Source organism: Anticarsia gemmatalis, chromosome 23 (assembly GCF_050436995.1).
Source record: "Anticarsia gemmatalis isolate Benzon Research Colony breed Stoneville strain chromosome 23, ilAntGemm2 primary, whole genome shotgun sequence".
In the NCBI taxonomy this organism is placed as follows: domain Eukaryota; kingdom Metazoa; phylum Arthropoda; class Insecta; order Lepidoptera; family Erebidae; genus Anticarsia; species Anticarsia gemmatalis.
This window is the reverse complement of record NC_134767.1, coordinates 8,123,241-8,146,098: the sequence shown is the minus strand read 5'-3', so window position 1 is coordinate 8,146,098 and position 22,858 is coordinate 8,123,241. Positions and strand designations below refer to the sequence as shown.

Sequence of the window (22,858 nt, the reverse complement as noted above, 5' to 3'; positions counted from 1 at the left end):
AAGCGTCTACCTCTTACATACCGTTTTTAATATCGAGCAAAAAATAAGAAAAAATCACGTTTGTTGTATGGGGGCCCCCTTAATAATATATTTGTTACAATTTTTTGTATTTGTTGTATAGCGGCAACAGAAATACATCAATAATTGTGAGAAATCTCAGCTTCCTTGCTATCACGGATTATGAAATACAGCCTGGAGATAGACAGACAGTGGAGGCTTAGTATTAAAGTCCCGTTTTACCCTTTGGGTACGGAACCCTAAAAAAGGCAGAAGCGATCTGGATCAAACCCAAAACCTTGTGGTTAGCAGTCGAATCATCTATCGACTGCGCCACAGACTATATTTACTATTTTACATTTTCCATACTTTTTCTTCAAAAACAACTCTGCCTTGGCAACCCACTTATCTACCGGCTATTTGATAATGCGTATACATAATCATATACAGTAATACTCTGTGCAAACATAACACTGAGTCAGTCAAGCGGTCGCCGCGGCCGGACAGTCACGTGAGTTGATTTATACATTCTATTTACATCTTTTAAACCTTTTTTGTATATATTCTAGTACATTTTGTTGAAAAGATGTATAGTTTTGTGTTCAGTTGTTGATTTTGAAGTGTTTTTGAAGTAAAAATGTGCGGTATTTTTCAGTTTGTTTGGTAAAGATGCTGTTATGTTATAAATGCAAAAGTTTGGTATCATTTTATACTGCGATCAATTATTCCATAGTGAGATAAGTTTATTCGAGACATTGCGAATTCCTTGTAGATTCTACAGTAAAGTTATTTCTCAAAAGGCCGGCTTATGATAATATTTATTTATTTAAAAACTGTATTGATATTAAAAACACTTTTCTTTAATAGAATTACCTACTTATTTCTAGAAAAGTCGGTCTTTCGTAGTAATATTTTTTATCATTGAAATAAAAAAAATATCACACTCTTATTACAATAATAAGGAAAATAGTAACACAAAACATGCTTATAATCGAAAAAAAAAAGATAATAATAGGATGCTATGTTAATTAATAGGTAGTTATGTTGATAATGATACCTATCACGTATAAATAAGTAAGATTATCAGACGATTTACAGACGAAATCACCTCTAGGTACCAGGTAGTCAAAATTAAGTACTTATATGATTTTCGTAAAGTCAAATGCGTATTAGGTACTCGTAACCGGTAAGCATGTATGAATGAAAATAAAGTACAGTCAACCTGTTGAAGTCAAAAGTTTGCAAAACCAAGATAAACCTTTATCAATTGTGTTGGTTTCATATGAAAAAATAATCGAAACTAGTTCAAATTTCCACTGTCAATGTTACCCAAATGATTCAAAGATGCCCAAATTGACCTTAAAAGAAGCTGGTGTTTGAATTTATTTGGTACCTGCCTATCCTCATGGCTAACAGGCGTGATTTGATTTACTACTATATCAAGTTAACAAAAGATGTACATATTTTAACTGATTAATTATAATATGTATACATAACTTTTATGTATATAACAATGTACTTACTACAATAACAATCACTGTTATACAACGCAAAGGGAAGATAACGATTTATTTTTAAACACCTATAAAAACTCAAGATAAGTGTAATACTATGTGAAAACACTTGTATTATATATTTTCTTAACATTACTGGTTATCAATATTTATGTTTCTACGGACACCTACAAAACAAAAAAGATGAGATGTCCAGAATTACGCGAAGTGGAGAAAACACATTAGAAATACTGACCCCAATATCATACGGGATTCATGGCATGGAAAATAAAGAGAGAGAGTTCGGACTCACATAACTCAGCCACAAAATTCAGTTAAATTAACAAAATAAGTGTTAAAAATAATCCTTTTAGAAATGTGACAAGATCTTATGATTGTTTAATACAGACAAGGGGTCTTTTAATATGAAATGAAATCAGACTTTGATACAAAAACTATTATTATTTTAAAATTCAACAAAAAAATTTAATAAATAGACGACAGATTCTGTTGTTTTTGGAACTCGCAAGTCTGGTTATTATAATATTATAATAAAACAAGCCGGTTTAAGTAAGATATACAATACAAATAGTCAACTCCCGGAATGAGACAAGGGATTAGCCTCAAGTTTTCAAAACCAAGTGATGGCTGTAGATTTTGCATTACTTCAAGATTTTTTTTAGAACTGTTATGGTTCCTTTACTGTTAGAACATCTTATTATCATTTTTAATACAGCATTGGAAGCATCCATAACGTCAAACAGGCATTTGAGGAGCTGTTACTCATTCATCTTTTTTTTTAAGCCGTGACATTCGGCGAGGATCACTAACGAGGGAGGGTTTACGCTTCCACCGCGCTAGCCAAGTGTAGGTTGGGGACTTAAAATAGAAAACTAATAACAATGAAAAAACAATCTCAATCTTCGATAATTCCAACCAATTACATATGCCATTAATTACCTCAGAATTGCTATTAATTAATGAATCCTTGGACTTGAACTCACCACGTTTAATTGTCACTCGTGACCTTGTATTGTGTTACGAAATATATGTACATTCGTTGTTGTCACTTAACACATTATTAATGCGAATATTTTATAAATTATAGAAGTTTTATGACCGAGAATAATTGCTTTTAACTTTTTTAACCGTTTTTTCTTTGTCACAGAGACTTTTCTCCTTAAAACAATTTAGACAAAGTGCTGCTCGAATCAGAATTTCTGTAGCATTTTTTTTTTGTTGTATGTGGGAATCGAACTAACGACCAACCAATTTCTATGACATTTATAAAGATAACTGAAGATTTGAGTCACACAATCCAATTTGTAGTTAGTCTCCTAGTCTACGATACCAGACACCAGTAGGAAAGAGCAGTACTAGAGTATCGTTCGGTATTTATATGTACAGGGTGTCCCAAAACTCAACGATAATCCGAGACAAGATGAAAGGCCAAGTCATACCGGCTATAGGAAAAATAAAAAAAAATTCCATATCAGTTAGTTCAGCAATAATAGACACTTTTCAAAAAAGTTGAAAATCCACACTCTTGGTCGCATTTTCAAGTCCTGTGATCACCAATGTCACAATATCGCTGTGTTTTTTTTGAATTTCGTGATCTTAATTAAATATGCTATTAATCGTATAACAAATTAATACACAAAACATTGTTAATTTAATAAAAAAAGTTAAGTTTTAGTGAGTCATCTTTCTCAAAAATATCGTTAGTCAACTTTGACGCTTCATACTGAAAAGAAAATGTACTACACTACCCTTGACAAGTTATTTCAAAAGTTGGCGCATTTAATCAAGATTTCAAAATAGTATAACACTTGCCACTTTTCTTGCCATTAAAAATGTTATTTTTATTTAAACGAAGAGTATCCTCGCAAATGGATCGGAGGCATAGGTACAATTTTATGGCATCCTCGTTCCCCCGATCTAAATCTAGTAGATATTTTTTACTGGGAATGCATAAAAGAAAAAGTCTATTCAAAATCAATACAAAATCTATCAGAACTTCGCGAGAAAATTGACACAGCGTCAGAGGAAATAAATGCAAGGAATTTTGCTTGACTGGTGAAAAAATCTTTTGTACGTCGTTGCAAAGCCTGTATTCGTGCCAGAAGAAAGCGATTATTTTTAGTAAAGATGTAATTGAGTCAGTCCATAACAAATATTTAATGTAATAAACATAATAGGTTATAATAATTAAAAAAAAACAATGAACGAACCATCGATCTTATTTAATTATTCTCATTATACTAAAATAATTCCGAATTGTATTCCTGTAGCATGAATTCAGGCTCTGCAACGCCTTACAAAAGACCTTTGCACCGGTCAATCAAAATTCCTTGCATTTATTTCCTCTGACAATGTGTCGATTTTCTGGCTAAGTTATGATAGATTTTGTATTGATTTCGAATAAACTTTTTCTTTTTAGCATTCCCAGTAAAAAAATATCTACTGGATTAAGATCGGGAGAACAAGGAAGCCATAAAATTGTACCACTGCGTCCGATCCATTTGCGAGGATACTCTTCGTTCAAATAAAAATATCATTTTTAATGGCAAGAAAAGTGGCAAGTGTTATACTATTTTGAAATCTTGATTAAATGCGCCAACTTTTGAAATAACTTGCCAAGGGTAGTGTAGTACATTTTCTTTTCAGTATGAGGCGTCAAAGTTGACTAACGATATTTTTGAGAAAGATGACTCACTAAAACTTAACTTTTTTTATTAAATTAACAATGTTTTGTGCATTAATTTGTTATACGATTAATAGCATATTTAATTAAGATCACGAAATTCAAAAAAAACACAGCGATATTGTGACATTGGTGATCACAGGACTTGAAAATGCGACCAAGGGTGTGGATTTTCAACTTTTTTGAAAAGTGTCTATTATTGCTGAACTAAGTGATATGGATTTTTTTTTTATTTTTCCTATAGCCGGTATGACTTGGCCTTTCATCCTGTCTCGGAATATCGTTGAGTTTTGGGACACCCTGTATAACTACTTTGTAATGCCATATCAATTATACAGCTTATTTGAAGAGTCATAGGCTATATTATTTCCTTTAGTTGTTTGTTACATTAGTCTATGATTAGTCTTCAAATACGCTGAACGTCTTAACGGACAAAGTCACGTGCACAAACTATCTTACATTTATAACACGACTGTCATTGTCACCTCACCTTCATGCGACGACTTGAGTTACATGATGTCATATCAGTTAACATATGAACTCGTCTGGCCACAGGTTTATTATTGCCTACTACAATCTTTTGGATATTAATACAATATATAAATATTATGTGAGCGGTGATAGCCGAGTGGTATAAGTTGGCACCTCCCACGCAAGTGGTCGCAGGTTCGAACCCGAGGCAACACACCAATGACTTTTCGAAGTTATGTGTGTATTAGAAATAATTATCACATGCTCCAAAGGTGAAGGAAAACATCGTGAGGAAATCTTGCATGCCTAAAATTTGTTTAATACATTTATTGAGGGCATGCAAAGTCCCCAACCCGCACTTGGCCAGCGTGGTGGACTGAAGGCCTAACCCCTCCCTTATTACGTGAGGAGACCCTTGCCCAGCAGTGGGACAGTAATGGGTTAAATTTATTTTTATTTATGTACAAATATAAGGTACATCCATCACCCTAAGGTAGACTGGTAGATAATGAATACACATGTACCTATATGAAGTTTAAAATAAATAAATAAATACGTAAGATCATGCTAATTTTTCATTGGAGTAAGCAAAGCCCAAAGAACGCTACTATTGAACATAACATATCAACCTTCCCTACCTTTCGTTGTATATTTTTTTGTATTTTTCTCTCCATCAAAACTTTTCCAGTGCATTTAAGACAATTTCCCAAAAACAAAAAGTCACATTGCTTGAACCGTTCTTGAGTTTTGCTCTTGGCAACACATTTGGCGATCCATTGTTATATAGATAACCTTTAGCTATTACAGGCTTATAATGGTACAAAAAATAATAACCCATTAACGTCCCACTGCTAGGTAAAGATCTCCTCTCATAATAAGGGAGGGGTTAGGCCTTGAGTCCAGTTGTACAATAACATTCGTTTATATGTTAACATCGATTACAACAAGTATCGATAAGACTTAATGCATTTATCTTGAAATACCTATATGTGTACCTACTACTTACGTATATTATTCAACATTTTTGCGAACCTTGGACCTTAGTCTACTATAAAAACAACGATAGCCACGTAATAACAGAACAAGTTTATAATAAGTACAGTCGCGAGCAGACATATGTACACACTGTGACATTTTCAATCATATTTTTGTATGCAATAACAGTTTATTTTTTTGTTTCGATCAACAAATAATACGCAGTTATTGTAAAACTAGCCGACCCGCGCAACATCGCTTGCGTCACATTAGAGAGAATGGGTGAAATTTTTCCCCGTTTTTGTAACATTTTTTACTGGTACTCTGCTCCCATTGGTCGTAGCGTGATGATATATAAGCCTATAGCCTTCCTCGATAAATGGGCTATCTAACACTGAAAGAATTTTTCAAATCGGACCAGTAGATCCTGACATCAAACAAACAATCAGACAAACAAACTCTTCAGCTTTATAATCTTTATATATAAAATTCTTCTGTAAATGTGTATGTCACTGAACTTCTCTTAAACGACTGGACCGATTTTGATGAAATTTTTTGTGTGTGTTCAAGGGGATCTGAGAATGGTTTAGATTCACAATTTTGTCCGCTGGACAATGTTTTTTTTATTTAATTTTTATGGCAAAACAATGTTTGCCGGGTCAGCTAGTATTAGTATAGATTAATATGCAGTAGTTATTTCAGCATTATCTAGTTATACATTTTCTATACTTACAAATAAATATAAAACTAAAAAGTTTGTTTTTTGACTCTATAATCTCAGGAACTACTGGCTCAAATTAGAAAAATATTTTTGTCGTAAATAATTAATTGAGAAAGGCTATAGAGCATCACGCTATTACTTATAAGAGGGAAAATTTAAACTAACATTCACGCGGACAAAGTCATGGCTTATTGCTGGACTTCAATAATTGCTACTAAAAATGTGACGGTGTATACATATTTATGCTTTCAACTGTACATAGTTATAATCAGTATACCTCTACCTAGTTACTAATAGTAAACATGACTGATCTTTGAACCGGCCTTTTAGTTATCTACCTAAGAACCGTGGTTATAAGACATACATATAGTTTCATTTGTTATATTCCAACAACTTAGTAAAGAGTTTTGTATGCCAGGTTAAGTGTGCTTGCCACGGTTGGTTAGCGGATGAGTAACCAGTTTGTTCCTATCGAGGTTCTCCGTGTTTTGGAAGGCACATTAAATTGTGGATCACGGCTGTTACTTTCAAAAATATTTGAGAAGCTCGAATATCTGACAAGTCGGTCTTATCCAGGGGTATCGTGTTATCGTGGCAGTTAACTGGGTTTAGATTAAGAGAGGTGCTGTCAAGGTCACCAGTCGCTCACTCTTGACCTTTCGAAGGATATCACCGATTATATCAAACGGTTTTTGTTGAGACTTGGTATCGTATGACGCACTGACGTTCAGTATGAATTATAGACCGCATTGACAGAAACCTTATGCAACTTTAAAAATTCCCACGTTCACGAAATCTTCAACTTTAAAAAATATCACATTATCTTAGTGGTTATACTTTTCTATATTGATGGTCTATGAATATATTATAATAGATTCTTTCATAGCTTCATTGTTCTGGTGATTTAGTCTCTATTTTAGATAACTTAACTTCTATTATTATTTCTTATTTCATGACATAACTGTATTTCTTTTAATAGAAATTCAAATTTTATTGAATATAATGGACCATATATAAGTCTACCAAATGAGCATCATTTAGTCACTAATTTATAATTGGTTATGTTCGTCTCAATATAATCATCAACATGATCATCATTATCATTGTCAAACCAGCCTGTAGACGTCCACTGCTGGGCATATTCCTCCAAAGTTGTCCACAACATCCGATCTCGCGCTGCCGGCTTACACCGGCTTCCCATGACTTAATAAGTCGCCGGACCACCTAGTCGGGGACCTACCCACATTATTATGTTATGTTCGTTTACACAAAAGTTATTCAATTTCAAATGTTATTCAACTTTAATATTCAATAAGTCGTTGTTTGTTAATAGCCGGTCAAAGGCCAGAATTGGTATTTATCTACTACAAGTAATAGCGTTTTCTCTTTCTCGCAGAAGCGATATGAAAGAGACGAAACGTGTAGGTAGAATTTTCTATTTGTTATTCTGAAGTTGACGTTCGATTAAAGTGAAAATTCTTATTTTAAATTCTCTAATGGATATATTGGCTGTATATTTGGTACGTTTTTTTATATATTTACGTTTAAAATGCTTTAAAAAAAATCAAATAATTGTATTCAAAGTCTCCAACCCGCACTTCACCAGGGCGTGGTGGACTCGGGACCTAACCCCTCCCTCATTCCGGGAGGAGACCCTTGCCCAGCAGTGGTATATTAATAGGTTATTTTATTTCAACCAATTCTTATGTAATATATTCCCTACTAATTACTTAACTAGGAAGATGTCTGTCTCAGTTTTTCCTCAGTTACCGGTAGTAACTGCAGCGACCACTCGCTTACGTGCTGCTATTAGCAAGTATTAGAATGTTAGGTTTTAATGTTTTTAAACTCTCGCGACTAGTACACATAATATTATAATGCAACGGGTCTTATACGCGATTGAAAATTTAAAGGTTAGGATACCTTATTTGCTGCCCGACGTTTCGATCGCATTACAACGACCGTGGTCACGAGCTGACTGATGTGGCTGCTAAGCGTCGTCTTCTTGCGGCGCGAGTTTCGACGCCTACCCTCACTTGGTTTTCACTGAGTGTACATTGTATAAGACCCGTTGCATTATAATATTATGTTAGGTTTTCTGCTTTCTTACAGCACTTTTACACTGTACACCGGTAAATAACTGCTGACTGATAACTCAAAATTGGAATGACCGTAAAATATAAGCTACAATGCAGTTACAATTGTTTTTTTAAGATGGTTGATGGGTGATGATCGTTATTAGTCAATCCACAGACGTTTTACCTATTTTCTCTACCAAATTAAAATAAAATCAAATTAAGTATATGTTTCATAAGGCTATGGATTATACATTTTATGTAAAAATTATAACCAATGGCAATGAGATACACCGCAATGTATTCATTTGTATCTAAACAAATGATACATTTCAGAGTGTCTCTTGAAGACCTAAAATTAAATACGTTTTTCTTGGAAGTATGGATGGTCACCAATTTTTGAATTTTTGATAAAAAAAATTTATCAATTAAGGTGGATGTTACAGATATATTGTGACACGAAATTGTTTGGCACGTACATAATAAACATCAGTTAAACGTGTGAAAGCCGGTCCTTTAAAGCATAGTGCAGAAGTGCTCTATAAGTAAGAGATGTTATAACATGATGGCATAAGGCGGGACTGAGTGTAATGGGGCGCAACGACGCATGAACGATTACCGGACTAAAATAACTATCTACCATTTTATTGCTTGGTAGCATGAATTGTTTGTTTCGAGATGATATATGTGTAATAGAATAAAATAGACTATAAAATATATTGTTTAAATGTATGTACATAATATTGTTTACACAACTATGCAATATAGATACTAAGGTCAGGTAATACATATATAAACGTCACATATTTTGTTTTTGTTCGATACTAAGTTTTATCAACACCTTGATTATTAAAAAAACCCAGGTTTATAAACTCACTCGGTGTATTTTATTAAATTCGATTTTTCAAGCCAGGTTTAATAGTCATAATCCTCGTGACCATAATTCTTATAGTTTGGCCTTAATAGTATAAGCAGACCAACTTGAAAAACAAAACGCCGCTCGATGTTTTTTACAAATATTTTTTATGTACGACAAAAACTACATAGCCATATCAATAGGATAAATATGCTTTAGATCAGAGTTAAATCACCTCGAAGGCAAACATAATCTATCTATTTAATCAGCTCGTTTGCACCCACTTTTGAGTATAGCCCCAAATATACATAAAATTATTCTTAAATTGTCTTCTCTCCAACAGAACATGGGTTTCCTAGTAAAACTCCTAGCGGTCGCCGTGGCGGGTGTAGCGGCCTGGTTCGCGTGGCAAGGCTGCTGTCCACAAACCATCCCGCAGTTTGACCCTGAAGAGTGGTGGGGACCGAAGAGCCTGGCCTCCAAGCAAGATAAGGGCATCAAGCCGTTCAAAGTCAAGTTTGATGAGGCGGTAAGGAGAATGTTACTTTATTAAGGTTTATTTTTCATTGAATTGCTGGTTTACTCCTGATATTTAATTTGAAATTCGTTGAATAATAATATGAATGATGTATAAAACTAATACGTTTATATGTACCTATACGTTTTATATGCGTTTGAAAGGAAAAGGGTAGATTTTTCCCTGACTCAGATAAATTAAGGGCTGTCTCCACAAGGAGTTGATAAAACGAATCAAATCCATACTAATATTATAAATGCGAAAGTAACTCTGTCTGTCTGTCTGCTACTCAATCACGCCTAAACTACTGAACCAATTTGCATGAAATTTGGTATGGAGATATTTTGATACCCGAGAAAGGACATAGGCTATATATCATCACGCTACGACCAAAAGGAGCAAAGTACCAGTAATTAATGTTACAAAAACGCGGAAAAATTTCACCCATTCTCTCTTATTTGGACGCAAGCGAAGTTTCGCGGGTCAGCTAGTATTGTATATATTACCTATACGTAATACTTACCAGACATCCAACTTAACGTTATCGTAATGATAAATAATAGTTATCATAGCAAGGAGACAGATTGTTCAAAATTGTTACTTACCTAACTAGATAAGTAACCTTCTAAAATAGATACACTTAGGTGTAAAGTGCACTTAATAATTTATTATCAATTTTGTGACGTCAAGACCAATATACCAAGTATACACAAGCTAGGAAACAATGTTTTGTAAAAAAGAAAAGTCGTGCTGCAGAGAAATTTCTAATTTCTTATTTTATGAAACAGCACAAATACGTATAAATATTGTTTTTTTTTTAACCCAAATTAAAATATCGGGATTACAAAAGTGCATGTCTAGATTCGAAAGGATTTTCTGTACATAACTTTTGTTAATCAATTGTAAGCTTGTATTATACACTGGCACTAATATAAGTTGATTTTTAAATCATTAATTAATGTTACGAATAATAACACACAACACAATAAGAATAATTTATTTAAAGTCATAATCTTATTTAAAGTCATTAATTGTTTTAGATGATAAAAGACCTAAAATACCGTCTGAAGAACCACCGTCCCTTCGTCCCTCCTCTCGAGGGAGTCGGATTCGAGTACGGCTTCAACACTGCTCAGATCGACTCCTGGCTGAGCTACTGGGCTGACAAGTACAACTTCAGCGAGAGAGAGAACTTCCTCAACCAGTTCCCTCAGTACAAGACCAATATCCAGGGGCTGGATATTCATTTCATCAGGGTTAAGCCACAGGTAAGTTTTGATACTCAATATCCTTAAATTTTATGCTGTAAAGGTAACTAAAGAAGAAAAAAAAATGGAAATGTTTGAAGTTGCATGGTTAATGAATAAAATGGTAAGTACTTTCCAAATACCTCAAAATGACCATGAATCAACTTCAAGACAATAGAATTTTGGATCAGCCAATAGTATCGCGTGTACGACGGGACAATCTAAACACCGAAGAATTTCTGTCACCAATTTACTCACATTATTAATCTATACTCATAACATAAAGCAGGAGAATTTGTTTGTTTAGACACGTTAATCTCAGGAACTACTGTGTCGAAATGAAATATTTTTTTTTGTTGAATAGTCTATTGAGCTAGGCTATATTATGCTCTTCAACTACAATTTATTTTAATAAGATTTTTATCTTTACTTTCTTCTTCAGGTGCCTAACAACGTCCAAGTGGTTCCTCTACTCCTGATGCATGGCTGGCCAGGATCTGTCCGTGAGTTCTACGAAGCTATCCCACTCCTGACCAAGCAGACTCCAGGATACAACTTCGTGTTTGAGGTCATCGCACCCAGCATTCCTGGATATGGATTTTCTGATGTAAGTAGAAACTGCTGTAGACTAACACATTTATTATAAATCGGATTCTATCTTAATTATAAATAATATCTTATGTTTAAAAAAGCAGAATAATTAGAAACTACTACAATTAAATTCTAGGCCGGTTTTTATCAAAAAATAGTTCCAAAACTAGGATAACTTTTCAAAAACAGTCATATTTATTTTAATAACTGGACTTTAAAAATTTAAAATACTTATTGATAATATTAGTATTATCAATTTTTGAAAATGTAGGTAAACTAGACGATTACAGCAAGATTACTTAATGGAAACTTTAACAGATAATAATCGAGTGTCATACCTTTAACGTATAAAATTCGATATCTTCGTCATCATGATGAGCACCCTATTAAATAACCCAAATATAGTAGGTACGATGTTTTGATTATTTCTAGACATAAGTCATCCTTAACTTATCATAACTGGTAAAAATCATGATGACTATAACATATTATTATTTTAATGATATTAAAGTAAACCTTAATGCTGCGTATTATGTGGCGTCTACTTTCGTTGAAACCAGAAACCCTGCAATATTACTTGAATTCTCCAGAATTGAAGTAATATTGCATGATATGCTGACTGAAAAGTCACTTGCTTTAAATGTCCTAAAAATAACCTGTCGTCAATATACCTACGCATAGACAGAAACTGGGAACAATGATTAGATTAGGTGAGTCCTCGAGCTGGCCCAGGAATGCCACCACAACAGCTTGGATCCCAGTTCTAAAACAGAAGAAACATAATCATTAGGTGCAAGACACCTAAGTATGGCAAGGTTTATTACGATGATCTTAACCTGCCATCCTGTGCCAATATTAATTGCCTTAAACTTAATGCTTTTTTTGTTCTCCAGCCCGCTGTCCGTCCAGGCCTAGGTCTTCCCCAAGTATCCGTGATCTTCAAGAACCTGATGAACAGGCTCGGACACAAGAAGTTCTACGTGCAAGGCGGAGACTGGGGCGCGGCTATCGCTTCAGTTATGTCTACCATCTTCCCGGATGATGTTCTTGGACATCATTCTAATATGCTTGTGTCTCAGGTAAGAACCTTCACAAAATCTTTTATTGACGTTTTTCGGAACAATTGAATTAAGTTTAAAATTATTTCTACCCTATTTATCAGACGATTTATAAACTAAAAGCGTCTCTAGCCTCCGGTTTCTGAGGTAGGTACATTAAGCGGTAGTTTATCTATTCTATAGTTTGAGATGATATAAAAAAAAACTGATTGAATAGATAAACTACCGCTAAATGCGACTCAGAAACCGGAAATTCGTGTAGTTTGAAGAAGAACAAAAATCTCAGGCAATCATTGCTTTGGTGGCAATGACTTATAGTTAAGGATTGGGATTCGAGAGTTTTTATGGTTAGATAGGTAGATTTTCATAAAGTGAATATAAAAAATGACAATTTCGCCATCACAGATGCCACACTGATTGTTTTTAAGGACTTATTTAATCAGGAAACCATGTAACTTAGAATAGATGTTATTATGTTACTAAAGTAATTTTAATGTATCAGTGTTCAGGAAAGCAATTCAATGTATCAGCCTAATGTTTAGAAATTCGATTGAAGAAAGTACTCTATTTCCTTCACAGCACACTTGCTCCATGATCAGAACAGCGGTTGGTGCTGTCATCCCGTCCCTCATAGTGGACGATCACCTGGCTGACAGAATGTACCCACTGTCGAAATTCTTCGCGTACTTACTCGAAGAATTCGGTTACATGCATCTGCAGGCTACTAAACCTGATACTGTTGGTAAGTATACCTTGTAGAATCTTGAGATTCGCTTGAAATTATTTACATATATTTTAGATCTATAGAAAAGGGATATATGTATATACCATTCCCCGTATAGTATCATGTACGCAAATAATTTGAGGAGATCGGAAAACTCCCTAACTGTCTTGTGAAAATGTGCATGAAGTTCGATCTAATTAATTCATGTTTTGCCTCCTCTTCCTCCAATCAAGTTTAAATCAACCTGTGAAATACAAAGAAGATAAACGACGCTTTTTCACAGCTTAGGATAGGATAACCTATCTAACACTTAACTTTAAAAACGGCAAAATTCCTCCTGATAGACTATCCGATACTAATTCAGAAGTGGTGCAAACAGCCGTAATTCTACAAATATACAAAGTCTACACCAATGGTTAGTCTCTACATTTAAGTTTGCTATCTCAGTTTGAGTGTTCACATTACATTTTGCCAACAGTCGTACTGTTATTTGCCGTAACCTTGAAAAGATAAAGAAATGTAGGTAATCCGGTTGAATTATTATCTTTCAGCAAACAATTATCTTTCAATCCAACATAAGACATAGATTAAAGTAAAAGTATTAAATAATATATTCTGATAATATTTTTCTTGTTTCCAGGCGTATCTTTGACAGATTCTCCAGCAGGACTCATGGCTTACTTCTTGGAGAAGTTCTCTACCTGGACTAATAGTGGCTTCAAGAGCAGACCTGATGGTGGACTGAGTGAGAGGTTTACGAAAGACCAGCTCATTGACAACTTGATGATCTATTGGTCTACTAACTCCATCACGACTTCTATGAGGTTCTATGCCGAGAATATGAGCAAGAGAATGTTTGCTTTTGGCCTGGATAAGTATGTTTCCCTTAACTGATCATAAAACTTAGACTGATCCCAGTTTGGCCGTGATTCGTAAAAGTATTTTTTTTAATGACTGTAGTAAGACTGACCTATTAAAATCTTTTTTCGCCAATAAACTTTCTTCAACGTCGTCTTATACAAAAACACAAAACTTTCCGTACTCCCCACGAAAGAAATAAGAGTTCACCGCAGGCTTACTGAAAGAAACAGTTCCCGCACACATCAGCGTCGCTTTGCAGTGTCCGATATTACAGAAGCGACCGGCGCAGTAGAATGGGAAACCTTATCGTATAGTACAAATAAGAACGACTACAATAAAGATAAATAAAATATACCTTTCGGTTTAAGTCAGCTAAAGTGAATGCAAGGACTCAAACTATTTACTACTTTATTGATTAAAATAAAAAAATTAAGTCCCCAACCCGCACTTGGCCAGTGTGGTGGACTCAAAGCCTAACCCCTCCCCCTCGTTTGGGAGGAGACCCTTGCCCTGCAGTGGGACAATAATGAGTTACGAAAAAAAAATTGATTAAAATAATTTTATTTTTCACAGAATCCCAACTACAGTCCCAACATGGGCTCTTCAAGCGAAACACGAGATCTTCTACCAGTCTCCCACAGTCCTAAGAATGAAGTTCCACAATCTTCTGAATGCCACAGTCCTGGAAGATGGAGGGCATTTCTTAGCCTTTGAGCTGCCGAAGGTGTTCTCAGAAGATGTGTTCAAAGCGGTGAAAGCCTTCCAAGAGTGGCATCAGAACAATCCAAAGACTGAACTGTAATGGTTAAGGGTTTATTAAAGTTTTTATAAATGGTTTTTAAAAGAGTTTTTTTTAACCTTAGTCATCATCATCAGCCTAACCTTTTTTCAACTATATTGGAATTGGCTTCCAGTCTTGCTGATTACAGCTGAACGGAGCGACTGCCTAGCCCTCTAGGACTGGGTGGTGGAGGTCCGTTAGGCAGTCGCTCCGTCCGGTAGTCAAACCTAGGGGTTATAACACGATACCCTTCACGTAAGACTGGTTGTCAGGATTAACTGTACACGTATGTTCCGAAATGAAGAAAATTCTGTGGAATACATAAAAATACGTGGAGTTGGTTTAATCATAAAATCCGATCCAAAAAGAACCAGTTGAGATAGGTAATGAGAATGGCCTTGATAATGAACGAATCACATTTGTATTCAAACCAACGACAATATTGCATAACGCAAAAAAATATAACTATATATTTTATCTACGTTAGCTGCTTACAGCTGAACATGAGGTCCCGGATTCGATTCCTGGGTCGGAAAAAGTACTACTGATCATTTTTATGATATATTAGAATATTTTAGAAGAGGTCATTAATTTAGTAGCGTGCCCAGTATATGGCAGGCTCATTAGTTGCGAAACGAGGGTGTACATACGGGTATAACAGGCGTGATGTTATGTATGTATTTACCTATGTAGCTTTAATCTATGTAATCTATTATGTCATAACTCTTAAACTGCTCTCTCATCATGAGTGAAGTCTGTTTGTTTTCGTAAATAAATCGACGATAAAAAATAAATAAAACATTGTCATTATTAATATCATGATTTATTATTAGATGTTAATGTAATTAAAAGTTAACGTGTACTCATTTTAGCTATAGATATTCTACTGTGGGCAAGCAACGCTGATAAAGAAGATTATCTACATACTTAAATACGGATACCCAAACCCATAAGATACCAGGCTCATGAAGTGGTAAAGGATGGAAAAATTCAACAATAATCGAAGTAACGGCATGCACATCCCTAAAATGAAATGGGGCCTGCATATATTTCGAAAACTTACTTGTTCCCAGTTAAATATTTTTTTAAATTCAATTTTGTTTACATCATCCAATCCAACAAATTAATATTTTTAGACATTTAATACTTTTATACATTAAGACTTTGAGTCACGAAACACAAAAAACACATTACTCCTCGCACTTTAATATAAAATAACTGTCAAATTACCAAGATATACGAAATATTTTTTAAACAGACGGAAAAAGCGGCAAGTGGCCCCCTAAAATAGATCAAATCCCGTAAAATTACGTAAGACCCCCTAAGGTTTTCAACGATAATAATCGATCAATCACCCAGGTAATATATAAATTGCTGATATATTTTGAGTAAACAAGAAAACATACACATTACACAATCAGTGAGTTTGCAACGATTGTCGATAGCAGTCGTGTTAATAAATTTTATTTATATTATATATAGTGGTATAAAATCAAAATTACATGTAAGTATATAATAATATAACTAGTGTGATTCACAAGTGATTCTTCATCTTTTGTGGACTTTGACTCGACATAACACATCAATTGACAAAAGCCGGGACTGAGTTGTTACGTACTCTTCATACAGATACACACATAAAAAACGTACTAATTGGCTACCGGCTTAAGCAAATTTTTGAATTCAAAATGTAGAGTTTTTATTAGGTGAACCGATTTGGACGTTTTTGTTTTATTCAATGCCATGTGATCTGAATTTTGATCGAATCGTTTATTTTTTATTTCCTTAAAAATGTGTAACTTTGTCAACATTGACGATATTACCATGTTGGTTTGGTGGTGCTACAAAATTATATTTTGCTTCAAAGTCGTTTTTTTGTGAACATTATCTACAAACATAAGATCTCCCCTTTTTCGCCGTAGTAGACATAGACTAAAGAAAGCCACTTGTTACGGTCCTGACAAAACTAAACAATCTATTATAATAATTATTTAATTCTACAGAACATGGGTACACTAGTAAAAGTCCTAGCAGTGGCCATAGCCAGCGTTGGAGTATGGTTTGCCTGGCAAAGCTGTCGTCCACCCACCGTTCCGTACTTCGACCCTGAAGAGTGGTGGGGTCCTAAAGACCTTGTCTCAAAGCAAGACAAGACCATTAGACCGTTCAAGATCAAATTTGATGATGCAGTAAGGAGATTTCGACTCTATGTAGTTAACTTTAAGATTCAATATCGAAAGATTGTTGACTGAATGTTGGTTCTGGCCAGTAGTGAATACGACTCCGTTTCCCGAGGTCTGGGTCCAATGCCCGGGTCGAGCAACGTGCAATGGAGCTATTTAATTTACATTAGAATATCTCTCATAAGCAGCCCTGTTGGTAACGTGCCTGGTATACGACAATAGGCTTGCACCCTATAACACCCAGTCCACGTTTCAGCATCAATAATGTGATCAACATCAAAACCGGGTGTATTACGTACCTCTTTTTATGCCTTCTTGTATAATTAGTATGATTATGTATGTTTTCTTCATTTATAGATGATAAAGGACCTAAAATACCGTCTGAAGAACCACCGTCCCTTCGTGTCTCCACTCGAAGGAGTTGCTTTCCAATATGGCTTCAACACTGGTCAGTTGGACTCTTGGCTGACCTACTGGGCTGATAAATACAACTTCAGTGAGAGAGAGAACTTCCTCAACCAGTTCCCGCAGTACAAGACCAATATCCAGGGTCTGGATATTCATTTCATCAGAGTAAAGCCAGAGGTGAGTAATTCCTATTCATATTACTAAATATACAATTGTTGTTCGTACTTTTGTTGCAGAAGCAATGTGAATTATAAAATCCAAGCATTTGGATCTTTATATTTTGTTGTTAAAAATCACTTAACAGGTACAATCACATCTAAGCCAATAACTTCTATCATATTTTATTTAAATCTTTCTGTGAACTAAATTGAAAGTTGTTTTCTTGTCCACCAAACTGATGACTAGTATAATTAACTGAGTCTTCAATTACTTCTCTAATATTTACACCAGGGTTTCATTCTCTTGGTGTCAGAACATATATTATACTTACATAAAACTACCATTATAACAAAATAATACCACCACTTTTCTTTGTTAGGTGCCCAACAATGTCCAAGTGGTTCCTTTACTCCTAATGCATGGCTGGCCAGGATCAGTCCGTGAGTTCTACGAAGCTATCCCACTCTTGACCAAGCAGAATCCAGGTTACAACTTCGTGTTTGAGGTCATCGCACCTAGTATACCAGGATTTGGATATTCTGACGTAAGTTTATCAAGAAACGCTTTTGGTAAAAAATCAGAAGATTTTGGTTGTTCAAATTTATAAACGGAATTTTTGATATAATTCACATTTTAGATCAATGTCATATCATAAAGTCCAACCACTAAGTAGAGATCACACAGAAACACGATTTTAAAAGATTCTGAAATTCATCATCCCGTCTACGTCTTAATTAAAGTAGCTGTAGCAAACAGTCTGCTGCATAAGTAAGCGGGAGACGGATTATTCAACATTTTGTATACCTCATTCGCCCTAAGGGGCTCCTTACGAAATAATTACAACATTGTTCAAACAATAGTGATGAATTGATTTATGTTATTCTAGTCGGCAGTTCGCCCAGGCTTCTCCGTTCCACAAACAGCAGTTATCTTCAAGAACCTGATGAATAGACTAGGTCACGACAAGTTCTACGTCCAGGGTGGAGATGCTGGAGCAGTGATAGCCTCAACCTTGGCCACTCTGTACCCTGAAGATATCTTAGGACATCACTCCAATATGCTCATGTCTCAGGTAAATTTAGCAGACAGGAGTGAAAGCTCGCCGGGTAGCTCACCATATAAAATTACAAATAGCCAAGATTTTCTCAACACGTTAGCCATAGTTTAACTTCAAAACATCTATTGACCTGCCTTCAGAGAATTGGAGCCTTGTAAAACATATAAAATTATCGGTCCTGCGCCTTAATAGTCAACTGGCATGTCTGCATACCATTCCAATGAATTTCCGTAGTGCGAAAATAAAGAACGTACGTGCCCATATACGCACATTGATAATCTTATACTGATGGGCATTTTCAATGAAAATATCGGACCTTAGTACACGGTAGGGCTTAAAACGGTGTGACAATATTTTTATTACATAAAATTGCAATCAATGACATAACAGTCTAAGTACTCATGTCCTGATTGAACGGACACTCTTGACGCACCCAAGCCCAGCAAAAACAATGATCTTACAAATTGTAAGCATGATGTAGCAGTATCTCAATTGAAAACACTGATTCAAATATTTATTATCTCGGTACAAAGATTCAAATGATTTGGCCTTGAAAAGTCTGGACTCTAATTTTAACTGAGTCAGCATTAACTGAGCAATATTTGGACCTATTAAGATAATGTTAACTAAAACAAAAGTTTTTTGTACAGATAATAATATAAAAATAGAGGCAATAAAATCCGTCGTAAATGTTATTAACGACGGATTTTATTGCCTGAATTAAGTTGATTGAAGAATGGCAATTGATAGACCAATAGTAATTTCAAAAAGGTATCACAGAAAAAACTATATTATTCGGAATTAATGCCAAATCTACCACAGCTTCTTGGTTAAAGAAATTACCTCCAAAATGGGGGAGGAGGGCTAGTTTAAGGCCTTAATCTATCAAGAACGGGATAACGACTTTACAGACGTCCAAGAACTGTCTTAACCTCCTGGATGCCATCATCATACCTATAATTATGACCTTTTTAGACATGTACACACTTGAATATTTTTTTTTTTTTGGTATCCAGGAGGTTGAAGAACTCTTAAACATATAATTTCTAGACCAATATAATTTGTTATGCCTTTTATTTCTAAATAGTAAGAAGACCGCGAAGTCTTGACGCTATTCCTACATTGTATTTTATTTTTGTTCTTCGCTACAGCATAATTGCGCCATGATGAAAACCGTGGTGGGTGCCTTCATCCCGTCACTAATAGTGGACAGTCACTTAGCTGATAGAATGTACCCACTGTCAACGTTCATTGAATACTTGCTAGAAGAATTTGGCTACGTGCATCTTCAGGCTACTAAACCTGATACTTTAGGTAAGCAGTATTATACATTCATAATAACATGCTTTTTTCAACAATGATAGGTAAAGACCAAAGAACGCCGCTTGGAAGTATAGTATTAAACATATAAGTAAATAGTTTTGACACCTGAATTCGTATTAGTATTCTCGTAACTTACAATTTCAATTTTGACGAATCTTTTTATATTTGAATGCTGGTACTCCCTGAAATATTTAAATTAAATCGGAATCCAGGTCTGAATGATCCTCAAATATAGCCTAACTTTGGTGACATTAGTGGTATGTTTCGTGGTACCAGGAGACAAACAATAGCTATCAACATTAGTATCATTAGAAGCAAGAAAAAGCACATGCAATTTGTGTAATTGAATAATTTGCTTTAAAGTTGCTTTTTTTTTGTTAGAATTATATAATTGTCATCCTACAAAAAAAAATGTACAACGTCCAAAAAAATAATTAATTAATTATGTAATGTTATAATACGATTACTTAGGTAAAATTATTGTCAGTATGAATGGCCTAAATATTACATTATCAAGTCAAGCATGATACTTATGAATGAAGGTATATTTTTGTATATTCATGGTGCATTCGACAAATTTTGATATCGGCATCTAATCGTTGAAAGTATATTTTTAGTTTTTGATACCATCCAATATTTAGGTAAGCAAAGGATTATTTTATTATGAATAAACCAAATAAATAATCTTTAAATCTATTGCAAAGTCATCAGATATAACAGAATATTAAAAATTACAGACTGACTCAAGCGAAACTTCGATTCTAGCTAGAATTTTTGATAAACCAGACATATTTTTGACCTTAGGTCTTCAATTATTTCCACTTTAAAATTTATCAAAAACTTGTCAGCAGTTGCCAATCTATACTAATATTATAAAGCTGAAGAGTTTGTTAGTTTGTTTGTTTAAACGCGCTAAACTCAGCAACTACTGGTCCGATTTGAAAAATTATTTCAGTGTTAGATAGCCCATTTTTCGAGGAAGGCTATGGACTATATATTATCACGTTATGACCAATAGGAGCAGTGTACCAGGAAAAACTGTTTCAAAAACGGGGAAATTGTCACCCATTATAATATTTTCTCTAATGTGACGCAAGCGAAGTTGCGTGGGTCAGCTAGTAGTTAATATTAGACCAAACGACTTACCGACTGGCAAACATTTCCGCGATAGCAGCTTTCTTATTAGGTCTATCTTAACACCTTAATACCCAGTAACTATTATCATGTTCCTTTTCCAGGTGTTCCCCTGTCAGATTCTCCAGCTGGTCTTCTGGCGTACATTCTAGAGAAGTTCTCCACTTGGACCAACAAGGCATTCAAGTTACGTCCCGACGGTGGTCTCAGTGAAAAGTTTACAAAAGACCAGCTCATCGACAACTTGATGGTCTACTGGTCTTCTAACTCCATCGCTACTTCTATCAGATACTACGCTGAGTATATAAATAAGAAGACTATCGAATATGGATTGGATCAGTAAGTATTTTAACCTACTTTAAAGAGGAGAAAGATGTTTTTAATTCGTCAGAATTGTTGTTTACAATTTAAACAACTAAAGTTTTATACCTAAATCTTCGGATACTGGTGACCAACATCGGTTGTTCAACATCATTTAAAACTTCAATTTAGTACCTTGGTTGAAATATTCTTATAATTTCTTGAGAAAATGTAAAGGTCTTGTTATTTTGAATCCACCTGACGTTATTACAAAAATCGTGTTGTAATGAATAGGCTAAAACATATGTCTATTCTCATTTACATTAAAGTAAAGTTTGATAACGATTTTACAATTGCTACCTGCCTAACTTCAATCCTTCATCAGAACATGCTAGTTAACAGCCACCTCTATTACAAAACTGCAATATTTTTTTGTTTTTCCTCAGGATCCCTACTAACGTCCCAACATGGGCTCTTCAAGCGAAACACGAGCTCTTCTACCAATCTCCTACAGTCCTAAGAGAGAAGTTCCCCAACCTCATCGACACGACAGTCTTAGATGATGGAGGGCATTTCTTAGCCTTCGAGCTGCCGAAGGTGTTCTCAGAAGATGTATTCAAAGCAGTGAAAGCCTTCCAAGAGTGGCATCAGAACAATCCAAAGACTGAACTGTAATTTTGATTAATTTTATTAAAGATTTTTCTAGTATTCATTTCTTGTTTCTGTACTCTCACCAGTCCTGCATGCGTATTATGATTTTTAGAGCCCTGTCTCACTAGGACGCCATGGCGGCGTTGCTGGCTACGTATCCAAGCAGTTAGTATTGAAATGTCACCTTGCCACACTGTCGCCATGTGAGTTAGATGACATACATTTCAATATTTACTGCTTGGATACATAGCCAGCGACGCCGCCATGGCGTTCTAGTGAGGCAGGGCTCTTAGTTGAGTAAAGTACGTCAATTTGACAGCTGCTGTGCAGTACATTGCTGCCTTGTCATAACGTATTAATCACCATCGTTTTACTCAAAAGACAATGTACAGCACAGTGGTCATGAAATAGTTGCAAACTAAGATAAGCAATATCCCTGTGACAGTTTAGACATATTATGAAAGCGATTCAAGTTCTATCTTGAGAGATAGCACTATAGAAACTGCGTTTATTGTAGGCTTTATCCTTTCTCTATAAATTGATCTTGCGTCCTTTCAGCGTCTAAGAGTACG

At 34.9% G+C, this 22,858-nt stretch overlaps 1 protein-coding gene across 1 annotated transcript; it reads left to right on the top strand.

Moving 5' to 3' along the window:
- The first annotated feature begins 387 nt into the window (after positions 1 to 387).
- On the top strand, positions 388 to 22,310 carry LOC142983004 (uncharacterized). The gene is made up of 16 exons (XM_076129764.1): positions 388 to 508; positions 9,636 to 9,821; positions 10,850 to 11,077; positions 11,499 to 11,663; positions 12,541 to 12,726; positions 13,285 to 13,447; positions 14,070 to 14,304; positions 14,864 to 15,091; positions 16,461 to 16,575; positions 17,075 to 17,260; positions 17,612 to 17,839; positions 18,201 to 18,365; positions 18,708 to 18,893; positions 20,030 to 20,192; positions 21,440 to 21,674; positions 22,082 to 22,310. Exons 2-16 carry the CDS (start codon positions 9,639 to 9,641, stop codon positions 22,308 to 22,310), a joined length of 2,895 nt encoding a protein of 964 aa, XP_075985879.1. The 5' UTR covers positions 388 to 508; positions 9,636 to 9,638.
- The last annotated feature ends 548 nt before the right edge of the window (positions 22,311 to 22,858 follow it).